General features: G+C 37.6%; 2 protein-coding genes across 14 annotated transcripts in view; one reads left to right on the top strand and one right to left on the bottom strand.

Annotated features, from left to right (window-relative positions):
- The window catches only part of LIN52 (lin-52 DREAM MuvB core complex component), a 415,840-nt gene that overhangs the window by 346,931 nt on the left and 53,153 nt on the right, over positions 1-15,756 (bottom strand). The window lies entirely within an intron of this gene.
- ENTPD5 (ectonucleoside triphosphate diphosphohydrolase 5 (inactive)) overlaps positions 1-15,756 on the top strand; it is a 38,433-nt gene that overhangs the window by 9,475 nt on the left and 13,202 nt on the right. For 2 of the 5 annotated variants that reach the window (XM_069092181.1, XM_069092180.1), the window contains exons 2-4: positions 12,605-12,829; positions 13,442-13,521; positions 14,915-15,058. In XM_069092181.1, the coding sequence (XP_068948282.1) occupies positions 12,619-12,829; positions 13,442-13,521; positions 14,915-15,058 (435 nt within the window). In that variant the 5' untranslated portion in view covers positions 12,605-12,618. Of the gene's footprint in view, positions 1-7,226; positions 8,393-9,804; positions 9,876-12,604; positions 12,830-13,441; positions 13,522-14,914; positions 15,059-15,756 lie in introns of those variants that run through there. The other 3 variants (XM_069092183.1, XM_069092182.1, XM_069092184.1) reach the window with 3 other exon arrangements.

Raw genomic sequence — 15,756 nt, 5'->3', positions numbered from 1 at the left:
TAAGTTTTTACTATCTGGTTAAACTGATATATGTTGAAAAGCTTTAGAAGACTGTATGTGATAGAATTTGACAGTTTCTTGCGGTCTTCTCTGCTCTCTTTGTCTTGAGATGTTTATGATTATTGATGAGTATTGAATTCAAAATTAAAAAAAGAAAAAATTTAAATAAAATTAAATCAACTTGTAAAACTCAGTGTCAGCTAATTAGTGCTCTCTTACCCTTTTCTAAAAACTCCTTCAGTACCAAGTTATTAATGCTACTGTTGTCATTAGAAATGTGTTCTAGAAATGAAGTAATTTTAAACAATTTCAGTTTAGTTTTTTTTTAACTAAAGTGTCACGTCAGTTTCTGTTCTGTTGCCATAAAAATTTCCTACTAATTTATTTTACTTGCTCTAACTAAACCTTTTCTCAGTATTTAATTTTATCCTTAGATGTATTATTTCCTAATGGTATTGACATAAGAAATGTGCTTATTTTCCTTCTTACTATCCCCAAATATGCCTGACTTTACCAGAAACAAATGAGTTTATGTTCATATTTGCCCAAGAAAGATGCTTCTTGAGTTTCCATTTTTATGATTTTAACTCGAGTAACTAAAACCTCAAGAAATTGATAGAAAATAGAAAACCACAATTGGTCCCATGTGTCAGGACATTTTAAGAGAAGAAGTTAACAATTTTTATGGTTGATTTAATATTCATAGGTAGCTCTTTTCAAAATCGTAACTTAAGTATGTGTCAAGATGCCCCAGTTTGCCATTTTCTACCTATAACTTAACCCATGCCGTTGACTTCCATTTTACTGTGACTGTAGCTTTCAGCACCTGTGATATTCATAAAGCGAACATGTTGTCTCCTGTCACTCCTTACTTCCATTAAATGCAGTTCCTTAGGAACTTTCATTTTTATCTTTATCCCTAGCACCTGCCATAGTCATAGTAGGTATTTAATAAGTGCTAGTTGATTGATGACTACAGTTTCAATATTGTCTGATTTTGGGCTTTCAAAAAGTAGAGAAACAGCAACAGAATGATATCTCACATTTATGTGTTCAGAGGCAGCATGATATAGTGGATGAAAAGAAGGACTTAAAGTCAGGAAGAGTCTTGCCACTAATACATGATGGCTGTGTGACCTTGGGCAAGCTACTTGTCATTCTAGGCAACTCTCTAAGGTTAACGGTGCCCACCTGCATTGGTAGAAGGAGTTTCCACACTTAGAAATTCTCTGCAATAATGAAATTGTAGGTTTTACCCTACAATTTATTTATACATCTGTTGATGATTAACCTAAGGTCCACAAAGGATACGTGTGACTTGCCCAAAGTGATACAACTAGTAAGTGTCAGAACTGGGACTCAGATCTAGTGGTTTTTTCCATTATGCTTCTGTGTAAAGTAAAAGTAGAATGGTAATACTTAGAAATAGTGCTTAATTAGAAATAGGCTTCAAGCTAAGATGGTTCAGTGAAACAATGAACAGTGAAACAGCATACACCAAACTAAGCTACAAATGGATAATACATGACTTACATATAAAGGGTGATATCATAGAGGAGGGGGGGGGGGGAATTACCTCTTAGATCTATGGATAGGAAAAGAGTTTATGACCAAACAAGGGATATAGAGGATCACAGAAGATAACATGGACAACTTTTTACTCAGAAAACTCAGTACAACTAAAATTATAAGTGAAATGGAGTAACTGGTGAAAAATCTTTGCAGCAGGTTTCTCTCATAAGGGTCTCATTTCCAAGATATATTTGGAATGGATTAAAATTTATAAAAATAGGAGCCATTTTTCCAGTTAATAGTCAAAGGATACTAAATAGGCAGTTTTCTAATGAAGAAATCCAAGCTGTCAATAACCATATGAAAAAATGCCCCAAATCACTAACAATGAGATATATGCAAATTAAAGCAACTGAGGTTATATCTCACACCCATCACATTGACAAAGTTGACCAAAAAAAGGAAAAAAGACAAATACTGGAGGGGCTGTGGGAAAAACAGGTATGTTAAATATATTGGTAGAGGTATGAATTTGTTCAGCCATTCTAGAAAGTGGTTTGGAACTATACTCCAAAAGTTACTAAACTTTTCATACCCTTTGACTCTGCCATACCACTGCTAGGCCTGAATGATCCATGAAAAAAATAATAGGACCCACATGCACAAAAATATATCAGCTCTTTTATATTGGAAAAGAACTGGAAATGAAGGAAGTGTCCATTAATTGTGGCATGGCTAAACAAATTATGGCATACGAATATAGTGAATATAGTTTTGCTATAAGAAATGGTGAAAAGTACAGTTTCAGAGAAACCTAGCAGACTTGTATGAGCTGATGCAGAGTGAAGTGAACAGAAACAGGAAAAGAGTGTATACAATAACAACTTTGTAAAGACAAACATCTTTGAAAAACTTAATCTGACCAGTGCATTGACCAACCAGAGGTCTAATGAGGGAAGCATGCTGCTCAACTATCAAGAGAGATGATGTACTTAGGGTACAGGTAAAGATATATACATACATACATATATACAATTTTGAATTCAATTTTCTTCAAGTCATTTTTTTTTCATATGGACAGTGCAGGAATGTATTTAAGGTTGTGCATATTTGTTACAAGGGTTTTCTTTTGTTTTTTCAATGGAAGGAAGTATGATAGGAGGGAAAGATATTATATTTTTGTTCATTGAAGAAGACTAAATAAAATATTTTTTAAAAGTTACCAAGTAAAGGGTGGCAGAGGAACCCAGCTTTCTCAAAAGTACTCCAGCAAAGACCTAAGACAATACAGGACTGAAAAATATTTGAGAAATCCAAAGAGAAACTACAGTAAATGCCTTCAAGGGGTGGCCAGGTGGCACAGTAAGTGGAGCACAGACCCTGGAGTTAGGAAGACCTGAGTTCAAATCTGACCTCAGACACTTAACACTTACTAGCCATGTGACCTTGGGCAAGTCACTTAACCCCAATTGTCCTGCCTTCCCTCCTCAAAAAAAAAAAGTAAATGCCTGCATCTGTCTCAGCATTATACAAAGGGCAGACCAGTATTGGAAAAGGGCCTGTCCAGAAAGGAAAAAAGAAGAAAACCTCTCAATTTGGACTAGAAATGTTCCAGGGACACCTGAACTAAAAGACTTAGACAAAGGTGGTTGGAATCCTTTAGCACTGTGACTAGAGTCTTGCAGCACCCAGACCAGGATAGCATTACTCCTGACTGGAACTGTGATCTGAAATGCACCAAAGGGCCCTGAAAATCTAGCTCTGAAGCCCTATGATCCAAGGTGACCTGAAACCTAGCAACACTCTGAGGATGGACACAATAGAAATTATGGAAGCTGGCAGCAAGAACCCACATAATCAATATCAGAACCGAACTAGGCCCAACCACTCTACCAAAGAGAGCAGGAAGGAGAAAAGTCTGACCCTGGCATGACATTCCAATTCAGGAACTTAGGTAGGAGATGAATAAACAGGAGACATAGATCCTGATAAAAGAATATTAGGGATCTAAAGATGTTCAGGAGTCCAATCCAAAAGAAGAGAATAACTCCTTAATAAAGGTAAACAGAGTTTCAGAAAAAGAAATGTCTTAGTCACAAGCACTTCAAGAACACCTGGAAGTGGGGTGGCTAGGTGGCACAGTGAATAGAGCTCCAACCCTGGAGTCAGGAGGACCTGGGTTCAGATCCGGCCTCAGACACTTAACACAAAAAAAAACCTAACCGTGTGACCTTGGGCAAGTCACTTAACCCCAAATGCCCTTCAAAAAGCAAAAAAAAAAAAAAAAGGAATACCTGGAAGAAATGAATGAAAAGGTAAAAAATGAAAGAGCACTAGAAGAAAAAATCAGTAAAATATATTGTCTAGAAGAGAATGTAGTAAATCTTTACTTGTGTAACAGACTCTCTAAGAATTAAAATGGATCAAATAATTCTACTAGATAACAAGAAACATTAAAACAAAACAAACAAAAAAAAAGGCTTGAAAAAATAGAAGATGTAGGGTACCTAAAATAAAAAACAACTGGCCTAGAAGGAGAGAGAATATAAGAATCATTGGGTTCCCTGAAAACCATGACAGTCAGCAAGGTGGGGGAATAAATAGAGCATTGGATCTAGAGTCAGGAAGATCTGCGTTCAAATCCCACCTCAGACACTTGTTTTATAATCCTGGGCAAGTCACAACCTCTTTCTACCTCAGTTTCCTCATCTCTAAAATAGGGATGACAATAGTACCTATTTCCCAGGGTTATTTGTGAGAATAAAATAACATAATATTTATAAAGCAAACCTTGAAGTGCTGCTATACAGATGTTAGCTATTATCATTTTGACACCTCCTAACCCCCCCCCAAAAAAAAAGACCTGGATTCCCTATTTCAAGAAAAAATAATGGTGGAAAATTCTACAGCATTCTTGCCTTTTAAGTTGCTCATGAGGTTTCCTGCAGGCTTTCTTGTTTCTTTTAAGTTTTATTTATATTTTATTTTTATATCATCTTCATTTCCCAATATATTCCTCTTCTTTCCAGTGTAACTTGTTATAACTCCAAGTATTTTTTGTAATAAAGAATTTTTTAAAAAAAGAAATTTTTAATTGGTTGTAAAACCAACCTATGCATCTACTGAGCCTGGAAGGATATGCATTATTCCATACCTGGAGTTCCCCAATGATAGGATTAACTTAAGGTGTAACCTCAGACTTGGTCTAAAAATAAATTTGTCCTGATTTTCTGTGACTGGCCATTCCATTATGGTTCTTACAGATTTAGAACTGGAAGAAACCTAAAAGGTCATCTAGTTCAATATCCTTATTTTATAGAAGAGGACTCTGGGACCCAGAGAGGTCAAGTAAGTTACCATGGGTCATCCAGGTAGTAAGTTAGGAAGTTGTAAATTGAACCTAGACTCCAAAACTAGTGCCCTATACCAACCTGTCTCTATTCCCTTGGACTCTGGCAAAAATTGTTCCCTATTCTTATTTTTTCCTACATCTAAGGATTTTGATAGCTTCTTTGAGATAGATCTAAATAGAAGGGGCTTCCCTGTAAATCCATGAAGTCACTAATATCATAGCAACAACTGAAGCAGACACTAACTGGTTTGGGGTGAATCCAAAGTATAAACATCTTTTTTTTTTTTTGGAGGGCAATTGGGGTTAAGTGACTTGCCCACTGCCACATGGATAGTTTTTGTGTTAAGTGTTTGAGGTCAGATTTGAACTCGGGTCCTCCTGACTCCAGGACCAGTGCTCTATTCACTGCACCACCTAGCTACCCCTATAAACTACTTTTTCATCGGGTAAGAGGACCTTCCTCTGATTCTGGACTACCAGGCTAGAAGGCACTGATTTGGACCTTCTTCAGTGCCTGAAGAATCAAAGCTTTGGGAATCTTTTGTGCTAGGATTCTAAGTTAGACTACCTACTGTATGAGGTAGCGATTTGTTCCTTTGTGCTAGGATCTGCCTTAAATTTGCCTTATTAGAACGGTTTCCTCTTTTGTTTGATTATCTTATCCCCTAGTAAACATTTGGCTAACTTTTATTCCCACATTTTAACTTAAAATTGTTACATTTTAAACTTATCTGTTTAATTTTTAATTTTCACTCTCTTAAAACCAACTTTCCTTTGGTATTCAGGGATATGTGCAAGTAGTATGTGCTTTTTAGATTGCTTTATGTGGAGAGATCTTCACTTGTGACAGAACCTGTTGGTGCACATGTAGATGAGAGTGTTGTTGTGTGACTCAAGGGGAGGCAGAACTGACATCTCTAACTTCTTTTCCTCCCGTCTTTCTCCAAGGGAGTCTTTTAATTCCTAATAATTGGGAAAGCAGGAGGTTAGGGCCAGAGAATAACCACTCTGCTTTCCTCAGAGAGAGGTAGTACTGGCCCAGAATTATATCTATCTGCTCCCATAAATATTATTAGTCTAGGAGAGATGATCGGGTTCAATCTAACTTTTGATCACTGTTTCAATAAATGGGGGTAAGATGGACCCCAAGCTTTATATCCAAGGTTTGACTCCCTTCCCAACAAATATCTGTCCCACAGTGAAAACACAGCAAATAGCAAAGAAATCCATTTATTCAGATCATAGCAAAACAAATCAGAAAACATACAGAGTAGAATATATACCAAATAACAGAGTGAAGGAGCTCTCTCATTGGGAGTCAGGTAACTCAGCTCAACCAAGAGAGAGAATCCTAGATCTTATCTAATGGGAAACTCCCAGAAGTCTCTATTGTAGCAGACTCCTTGGGATAGGGACATGATAGAAACTGCCAGCTCCACTTATGATGTCACCTTCTTCCCAGAGTCTTTTCTTTCATCAGCCAGAAGTGGAATTGGTATCTTTCCATCTTCCCTCTCCAAGGTAGAAGCCACGAGTGCCAAAAGCACCTTGGGTTTGAAGAGTCCCAGAAAGAACTGAAGAAGGCTAAAGCTGTCTGGTACCCACCAACTCTTCCCCTTGCATCATGCAAAGCAGGATCATCTCCACCAGGGAGGGAAGCATCTCATACCAATGGGCTTTGGGACTGGGGTTTCAAACAGTTTTAACACTGATGCCTTTGGAATTTTGTGACCTATTTCATGTTAATTAACCTAAACATTTTTATTTTGCTTCTTTTTTATTCAGAATTTAATAACCATCAATAAACATTTAAGTACAAAAGAATTTAACCATTAAACCATAATAATGATAATGGTAAAGAGATGTTTATTGACTAGTGACCTTAAATTTCTCTTGTCATTTTTTTTTTCTTGTCATTTATTTTTAAATGTGTATACAAAGGGTAGCTAGGTGGCGCAGTGAATAGAGCACCAGCCCTGGAGTCAGGAGGACCTGGATTTGGATCCAGCCTCAGACACTTAACACAAAAAAACTAGCTGTGTGACCTTGGGCAAGTCACTTAACACCAATTGCCCTCCAAAAAATGTGTATACAGTATTAATTTCAACAAGATAGTAACAAGGTTGTCCAATTTGTTTCTGTGTTTTTTTCTAAACTCCCCCCACTTTGTTGCAATTTTTAAAAATTTGTTGGTATTGTTATCTACATAGTTGTAAATGTAAATATTATTTTGGTTTTACTTTCATTTTCATCTAAATCTTCCCCTTTTATGTCATTCCTATTTCTTTTTTTTTTTTTTTAAGCAATCAGGGTTAAGTAACTTGCTCAAGGTTACACGGCCAGTTATTATTTCTGGGTGTGGTGCTGAGTATCTGAGCCCGGATCTGATCCTGGTCATCCAGACACTGGAGCCGGTGCTCTTACTCGCTGTGCTACCTGGCCGCCCCGTCATTCCTATTTCTTATTTTTATGGGTACAATAATATTCCATTACATTGTTATATCACAGTTTGTCCTTCCATTCCCTCATTGTTTGACAAATGTAACTTAAATATTTTGAAATGCAGTACAACCTTATACCTTGGAAGTGGTGCAATCTGTTTTGAAGGTTTGGTGCACACTTGTGATTTCATTGGTGTTTTAATGTCTCTCTACCAATGAAGGTGACAAATTCATGCACTGTTTATAAGATCATCTCCTGGGACATTGAGAGATAAAGTGACTTGCCCATGGTTACATAGCTAATATGTTAGAAGCAAGACTTGAATCCAGATCTCTCTGATTCCAGGGCTGGCTTTCCATTATTCCATGTTGCTTTTCATGGGATTATATAATGTGTAGTGAGGATTAGAGGGAGCACTGGTCAGAGAACTCTAAGTAGTACAGGATAAATAGGGCTTTACCCAAGGGTGCCAACCTGAAGGAAGAGGTGGAGCATGTTTTTCTTCTAGGAAACACCTTTCATGTCTGGAAGAACATAATTTCACACTTCTCTCCTCCCTTCCTCCCCATTTGTCCTCTTTATCGATATGCCCTCTAATCTCCCACTGTCCTCTCAACTGCATGGGGCAACCTCCTCACTCCACCCCCCAAACTGAATTTGTCTCAGATATAATTTCAGGAAGTTACAACTCTGGCCTCAGTTAATGCTGCAATAGACACCCTTCCTCCCACCTATTCTTCCTGCTCATTGCACAGCTGAGTTCATGTTACAGAAAAGAAAAAGAATTCAGCTCCTGTGGTTAAGCTTCTTTTGTTCCATAGGCCAAAATGTTATTAATTGCACACATAAAAATATGTCAAAGATACCTGAACTGGACTTAGAGAAAGAGTGGGTAAAGGAGGAAAAGTGGAAAAAAGAGAGAGAGAGGAAGAAAATTTACAAAGAGAGGATGAGTTAGCAAAATGCCATGTACTGAATTGTAAACTAGCCCAAAGGTGAATGCGATTAGGGAGCAGAAGTACAGCAGGAGCAAAGGGCAACAGCATAGAAGAGAGAAGTTGTGAAAGACACAGACATACAAAGCAGGTGAGTTACTCCTAATTGTCAAGATTTTCTGCGCTTTTGGGTCCTCTGGGCTTTGGGAGAGGTTGGCAAGAGAAGTGGGTGTGTGAGCATCTTGAGCAATCTGAGAGCAGAAAAATCCTCAAGAGAAATATAAAGAAACACGTAAGACTCAATAGGCATTTCTAGTAAGTGCTTGTTAGATTCATCTATATTTATCAGGCACTGTGCTACAGAGACAGAAATGAAACAATTCCTCATCTCAAGGAGCTCACATATTAAGAAGGCTTTAGAAGGAGAGACTAAAGAGGCTTGAGTATATGCCAGTTTTAAGTAAAATGAATTGAAGTAAAGGAAATTCCTGATATAAACAGAAGACTGGGAAAGAAAGACTTGAAAAGAATGTCAGGTTAGAAGTCTGAATTTATGTGGTATAATCTAAACTCTCTGTTTCATAAAAGTAAACAAGATTACCCTTTGTGATGTATACAAAAGTTTTAACAAATACATTAATTCAAATTAATTGTTGCTATCAACAATCCTATATGACTACCAGAAAATCATAGCTATGTTTAGAATAGATAAAGTTCAGTATTTAATTATATTCTGTAAGCAAATGTTTTTACACGAATGAAAAACTTTAGATCCACAAAGAATTTCATGATCAAATCATTCTGTCAGCTTATTATTAGGATTGACATTTGATGGAGTATGCCTTTCCTCAACATTTTTGTAATAAGTATTTAAATGTCATAGATGGTTAATCTATCATTCTGTGGTGAAAAAATCAGCTCATAATACTGGCAAATGGGTAGAAAATTCCATGGGCTACTTAGTTACATGAGTTTCTTCTCTGAAGATCAATAAACTTTTCAAAGCACTTCTCAGTAGCTATTTATTCTTTAAAATAAAAAAAGTATTGGAGAAGGGAGTTTAGGATATAGAGCCGGAAAATAGAAGGGACATGGAAATTATACCACCAAAGTGCCCCACTTTTGCTAGCCTCTTTGTTTGATTTTAAACTGAACACCTGGTGAATGACTGTGCAATTTTCATCACTTGATACCTGATACCTAAAACGCATTTGCTTTTATTGAAATCTCTTTGAGAACAAAAGGAAATGTGTGTTTAATGACTGTAGAAGCCAGGAAGACTTTTCAGAAGCCAGAATGAGCAGAAAATATGACTGATGCCTCACAAAGAGTGAGTGTGTGGGCTAGTTTTCCCTCTTCACATCCAAGCACCACCAGGGTGCTTAGAAAATGTTTGTTGGGTCGATGACTGGAAAAAGCCCAGTGGCTTTATTCTAAATATATTTCTAAGAGGAGAAAAGTGACTCAACTTGATCATTTTGGGAGTTACTAAGGCCCAAGCTGATGGAAAAGCAGGCATAAAATAAACTTAATAGACTCTGAAAATGAAATTTGTGTTTTCAGCCAATTCTCAGATTGAATAATCAAAGAAGAAAGCAAGTTAGGAATGATGAGAGAGTGAAGAAACAGGGAAGGTATGGGGGCAAGGGAGGGGAAAATGTTAGATGTTTAATATCTCTTGTTACAGATACTTCCAAGCTGCTAATAGATTTCAGTTGTAGATTGCCTAAGTAGAAATTTTCTTAATAAAAATGAAATGTTGGCCCATATTCATGATTTTATAATAGAAATCCATAATCAAAATCTATTAATTCATAATAGAAGTCATTGTTTCTTGGTTTAGATCAATGATTGTCAATCCCAGGTTAAGGGTTTAGATGCCTCAGAATATCTCCACTTATCAAGTGTGACATGCAATTAAAATCAAAAACAAAATTTCCTGTAATTTTTTTTTTTTAAAGCAATCGGGGTTAAGTAACTTGCTCAAAGTTACACAGCCAGTTATTTCTGGGTGTGGTGCTAAGTGTCTGAGCTCAGATTTGATCCCCAGGTCAACCCGACACTGGAGCTGGTGCTCTTTACTTGCTGAGCCAGCTGGCCGCCCCTAAGCAGTTGGGGTTAAGTAACTTGCTCAAGGTTACACAGCCAAGTGTTTCTGGGTGGGTGCTAAGTATCTGAGCCCAGATTCGATCCCCAGGTCATCCTGACACTAGGGCCAGTGCTCTTACTCGCTGTGCTACCTGGCCGCCCCAATTTACTTCAATTTTTAAAATATGCAGAAACCATGGTGTGTATAAATTTTAGGTTGTACATACTAAAAAACGAATATTAAAAATAAAAGTAGGGTGTCAAACTTCAAAAAAAGTTGAAAAATCAGTGGCTTGGATTCAGATTGTTTATTGTAGAAATAGCTTTAGCGGAAAGAAAAGCAATCTGTGGAGCAGAAAATATGGAATTGAAATTCAAATCATAACTCATTACCTTGATTCTTACAGGAGAGAAATATAAAAAGCAATTTATACCTTAAACCAGAATCAGGTGCTATGATAGCATATTACTAGTAGAATAAATGTAAAAATGATAAGAATGGAATCCTTAAATCTTAAATAAGAAATGTGACTTTCATCAACTGTACTAGGAGTAAAGATTAATAATAGGCCACATTCTCCTTTAGAGACTGAAAAAATGACATACTGAATTTTGCAATAAGGCAGCTAGGTGGCACAGTGGAGATAGTGTCAAGCCTAGAGTCAGAAAGACTCATTTTCATGAGTTCACGTCGAGCCCGAGATATTGTTTGTATGACCCTGGACAAGTCACTTAATCCTGTTTGCCTCAGTTTTCTCTTGAATGAGGAATGAGATGGGGAAGAAAATGATAAAATACTCCAGTATCTTTGCCAAGAAAGTCCCAAATTGGATCACAAAAAGTCAGACCCCAAAAAAACAAAACCCTACTGAAAAACAAAAAAAATCTTGCAGCAAACTGCTATAACACCTTACTTGAAAAACTCTGTGAGTCCTTTGATACTTGTTTATTGTATTCAGTCTTACCAATAAGAAAAATTACTAGTAATTTCCCAGGTAGAACAGATTACATTATTCCAAGTTCTTGACGATGTTTTAACCCCAAGTTTCAAAAACACAAGCTCAACGTCCTAGCTTCCTTTCGGATCTGTATTCTACATGTCAAAAGATATGTTCCGGGTGTCATCAAGATTCCTTTCAAACAATATTCTGTTATTCTATGATCCACCTTATGCTGTATCTTTCTGGAGCTGTAATTGTAGCAAAATGACCCTATGTAACATCACGTCAAGGTTTCAGCAGCATTTTCTTCCAGTCAAGCATCTATTAACTGCCTACTTTGTGCCCAGGCACTGTGCTGTGTGCTCAGGCAGCAGATACAAAAAAGGAAACTGTGCCTACCCCCAAGGAACTTGCTTTCTGACAGAATGGAAACAAATACAGAAACAATGAATGAAAAATAAATATTGCCAAGAATATTAGCAAGTTGTTTTTAAAACATAGTTTTTTTGCATTCTGGAAAAATACATGAAAAACAGAAGGCAGGTTTTAGTCAGTGATGAACTGAGGCAGTGTGAATCACGGGAAGTGTGCCTGCCAGGAATCCAGGTACCTGTCTTTCAGCCTTGACTTTGTCACCTATTTGTTGAGGGTGCTTTTGGCACATTAGTAAATCTGTATCTGTTTACCCATCTATAAAATAATACCTTTTTTGGCTACTGGTGAAAATAAAATATGTTATTTGGGAATCATATAAGTATGTGCAAATGTAGATTGTTGTTATGCTAAACAGAGACAGTCTTTGGTTCCAGCTCAATGAAGTGTGATGGCTCTATTTTAAAAGTCATTCAGACTCATATGAGAGAGATAGTGTATCCAGCTTTACCACTGAAAAATTAAAGATTTATTTCGACTAACCCACAAGGAGGCCGATTTTAAAATTCATTTGGGATCATAAAAAGAAGTAGTAAAAGTTATTGCCAGAATGTCAAGTACAACCCTACTTGACCCAGGAAGAAAAGATCATGGTAGCAGAGACAACCTCCAATTAAAAACAAAAAAGAAAATGCTTTCTTTACCTTTCAGAATCAGCTGTCGTTAAGGAAAGGTACAAAGGCCTTCACCTGCCCTTGTCCAGCTTGCTCTGCCAGTTATTAGAATCTGAGAAGTATAAGCTATACTCCTTCCTCCAGCCACACCTTGGGTACCAAAGGCAGGGCTTCTATTAAGGGCATGCTTTTTCTGCACAGCCATAAACAGTAGGGTTAACTACTAACCATATATATATATATATATCTTTGTCCCTACAATTTGCTGAAAGTCTTTTTTCCATCTAGATCTTGAAGAGAGAATGGCCACATCCCTGATTGCAACCTTTTCCATATTAGTTTCCTGTGTTTGTGGCACTGCCTTCCACAGACAGCAGACTTGGTTTGAAGGTGTCTTCTTGTCCTCGATGTGTCCCCTCAGCGTTAGCATGGATACCACATATGGTATCATGTTTGATGCGGGCAGCACAGGAACTCGTATTCATGTTTACACCTTTGTGCAAAAAACACCAGGTAAGTATAGCTACTGTCTGCTAAAAGATTCTGTAAATCTAGATTGCCATTGCTCTTGCCAGGAACTTAAATTAGGGTGTGAGTGAGACTTAATTATATCTTATGGCTACTGCAGGGATGATATCTTCATTCTAGATTACAGCCCTACATCTAGTGATCATTTCATTGTGATATTCAGAGGATGAGAGCTGGACCACCTGAATCTGAAACATGTCCAGAAAGCGCAGTTATAATCTGGTGGTCCCTTTGGAGATGTATTATACTCCAGAGTTCTAGAAGGAAATGCTTTGTCTTAAAGCTTAAGCTTTAATCCTTAAGGATTTCTTCTGAGTAGTCACCATATTACTGTACTATGACCTTTAGGGAAGTAGCTTATACTATTACATTTGAAATGGGAGTCTAATGCTTAAAGAGAGAAATAGTAGCCAGAGAAGCTAGTTGAGGGAGTAACAGGTCAGTTGGAGGCAGCAGTGGTCTAGATGATTATAAGAAGGAAGAGCCTCTGAAAATGGGTGGGAAGGTGAGATTATATGATGGTTCAAAAACTGAACTGAAGAAGGCATTCATTTCTTTTGGGATCAACCATCTCTCACCTAATTTGTGTTTTTATAGAACATCTTCCAACACTGGAAGGAGAAATCTTTGATTCAGTGAAGCCAGGTCTTTCTGCCTTTGCAGATCAACCAAAGCAGGTGAGGCCCTTTTCCCTGGATATGTGGAGTCTGAGTTCTTCCCAGCTTTACAACCACCACTGCTGTTTTAATATTTCCTGCTATGCATTGATGAGATTGGGTCCCACATATACTTGGTTTTCATTTCTCACTTAATCTGTTAGGACATTATTTCCCCACTACAAATTCCATAGGATTTAGGCAAGGTTTATATAAGAGACGAGGGGAAAAAAAAGTCCTCTGAAAGTCAAAACTGCTTCCTGTATTACTACTGTTTGATATATTACGATTAAAGTCATAAAAATAGGCATACTTATCAAAGACATAATGTTTAAACATGGATTTACCATACAACCTAAAGTAAATGAAACTCAGTTGAATCAACAAACGTTAGATCTTGAAGAGTCCATGAAAACCAGCTCCTCTAACTCTTTAATTTTATGAATGAGGAAACTAAAGGCCAGAGAAGTGAAACCACTTACCCCCAGTCACAGAGCTAGTTAATGGCAGAGGCAGGGCGAGAATTCAGATCTCCTGACTGACTGTTCCCATCCAGTGTCGACTCATTGATGGGGGTCAGGAGAACAGAGAAGTTTGCACTGGTTATATTTTCATATTTGAAGTCAGGGACACACGGGTGTCAGGATCTGCACAGAAATCAAGTACAGCAAGGCAAAAGTTAAAGTTTTAGTAGTAGAAATAAGCATACCTAAGTAGCCTCCAAATGCTATGGAAAGGAAAATCTGATGTTAACGACCTTTGAATTTGGAGAAGTCATATCCCAGATAATAAACTTAGGGCAGAAGCACAGTTTGCATGGCTCATTTGAAATAACACTGGACTCAGGTCCTTGTTTCAGCTCTACCACTCTCATCTCCATGATTTAGCCTCTCTGGTCTGCATTTTCATAATCTGTAAAACAGAGGAATGAACTGAAATAGATTTATTTCTTAGGTACCTCCCTTTGTGATTCTAAGTAAGAGGAGGCTACTTTTTCAAGTTCACTGTTGTCAAAAGGAGGTAGCCAGAGTCACAGGAAGGTATTTGGGAAAAATGTGTGGATCAGCAATGCTGAAGTGGAGAAGGTTCTGGAAAATTAGGAGGTATTGAAAGCCACCATGTTGGAAATAATCTTAGCAGCAGAAAAACAGTTACATGTGGTTGCTAATAATAACAAAAGGAATGATGATAATGATAGAGGTTTGTCAAAATATAGCACCCTGGCAGAGTAGTTATTTTATTCTTTATTTGTTTTCTCCCTCAAAATGGTCCCAGTTTCTCCATTTCGTTCTACTTCTTTAGCCCATATTCTCAAACCAGAGGCATATTAGTGCCCCAACTCTAGTGCCAGAGAAGAAGCCAGTCCCCAGCCAGTCTGTCTGCATGCTCTGTTGACTGAGTTTCTCTTTTGCAGGGTGCTGAGACTGTTCGAAGACTCTTAGAAATAGCCAAAGAATCAGTCCCCCAGAGTCACTGGAAAAGGACACCAGTGGTGTTAAAAGCAACCGCAGGACTTCGTCTCCTGCCAGATCACAAAGCCCAAGCTCTGCTCTTGGAAGTAATTTCTGAAACCCTTTTTTCTTGAGCAATTGTTTTCCCTCCATATTAATGTCTTCTTTATTGTTTTTCAGTCTTTTAAAGTGCAGTTGTTGCTCTTTTTACAATACCTTTGCAAACAAACTTGACAACCTTTCTATTGTCCAATTCTGTAATTGTTAATATTACTTAATACTTCAGGAATCTCTAAATTTGTTGCTGTGAGTACTCATTCCCCCAGTGATACAGATTGCAGTACCGCTATAGACTAGTGAGTAATCTAGCCTCTAAACAGTACCGTTTGTCTCAGATTATGAAGAATCTTCATGAAATGCTCTTTTTTTTTTCACCCAAGGAGATGGTATTGATTTATCTAGCTCCTTCTTCTGGGGAGAATAAGTCTCATTAAATTGGAAAAATAAAGGGATTCGTTTTCTGAGCACAGTGAATAGAGCACCAGCCCTGAAGTCAGGAGAACATGAGTTCAAATGTGGCCTCAAACACTTAACACACACACACACACACACACACACACACACCTAGCCGTGTGACCTTGGGCAAGTCACTTAACCCCAGTTGCCCTACCCTCCCCCTTCCAAAAAGCAAAATATCTATCTATCCATCCATCCATCCATCCATCCATCCATCCATCCATCCATCCATCTATCTATCTATCTATCTATCTATCTATCTATCTATCTATCTATCTATCTATCTATC

Source organism: Petaurus breviceps, unplaced genomic scaffold (genome assembly GCF_028583685.1).
Source record: "Petaurus breviceps papuanus isolate PSGF00001 unplaced genomic scaffold, PetGlider_PUasm1.0 189, whole genome shotgun sequence".
Taxonomy (NCBI): Eukaryota; Metazoa; Chordata; class Mammalia; order Diprotodontia; family Petauridae; genus Petaurus; species Petaurus breviceps.
Note: the sequence above shows the minus strand (reverse complement) of the source record. Positions and strands in the feature narration are given on the sequence as shown.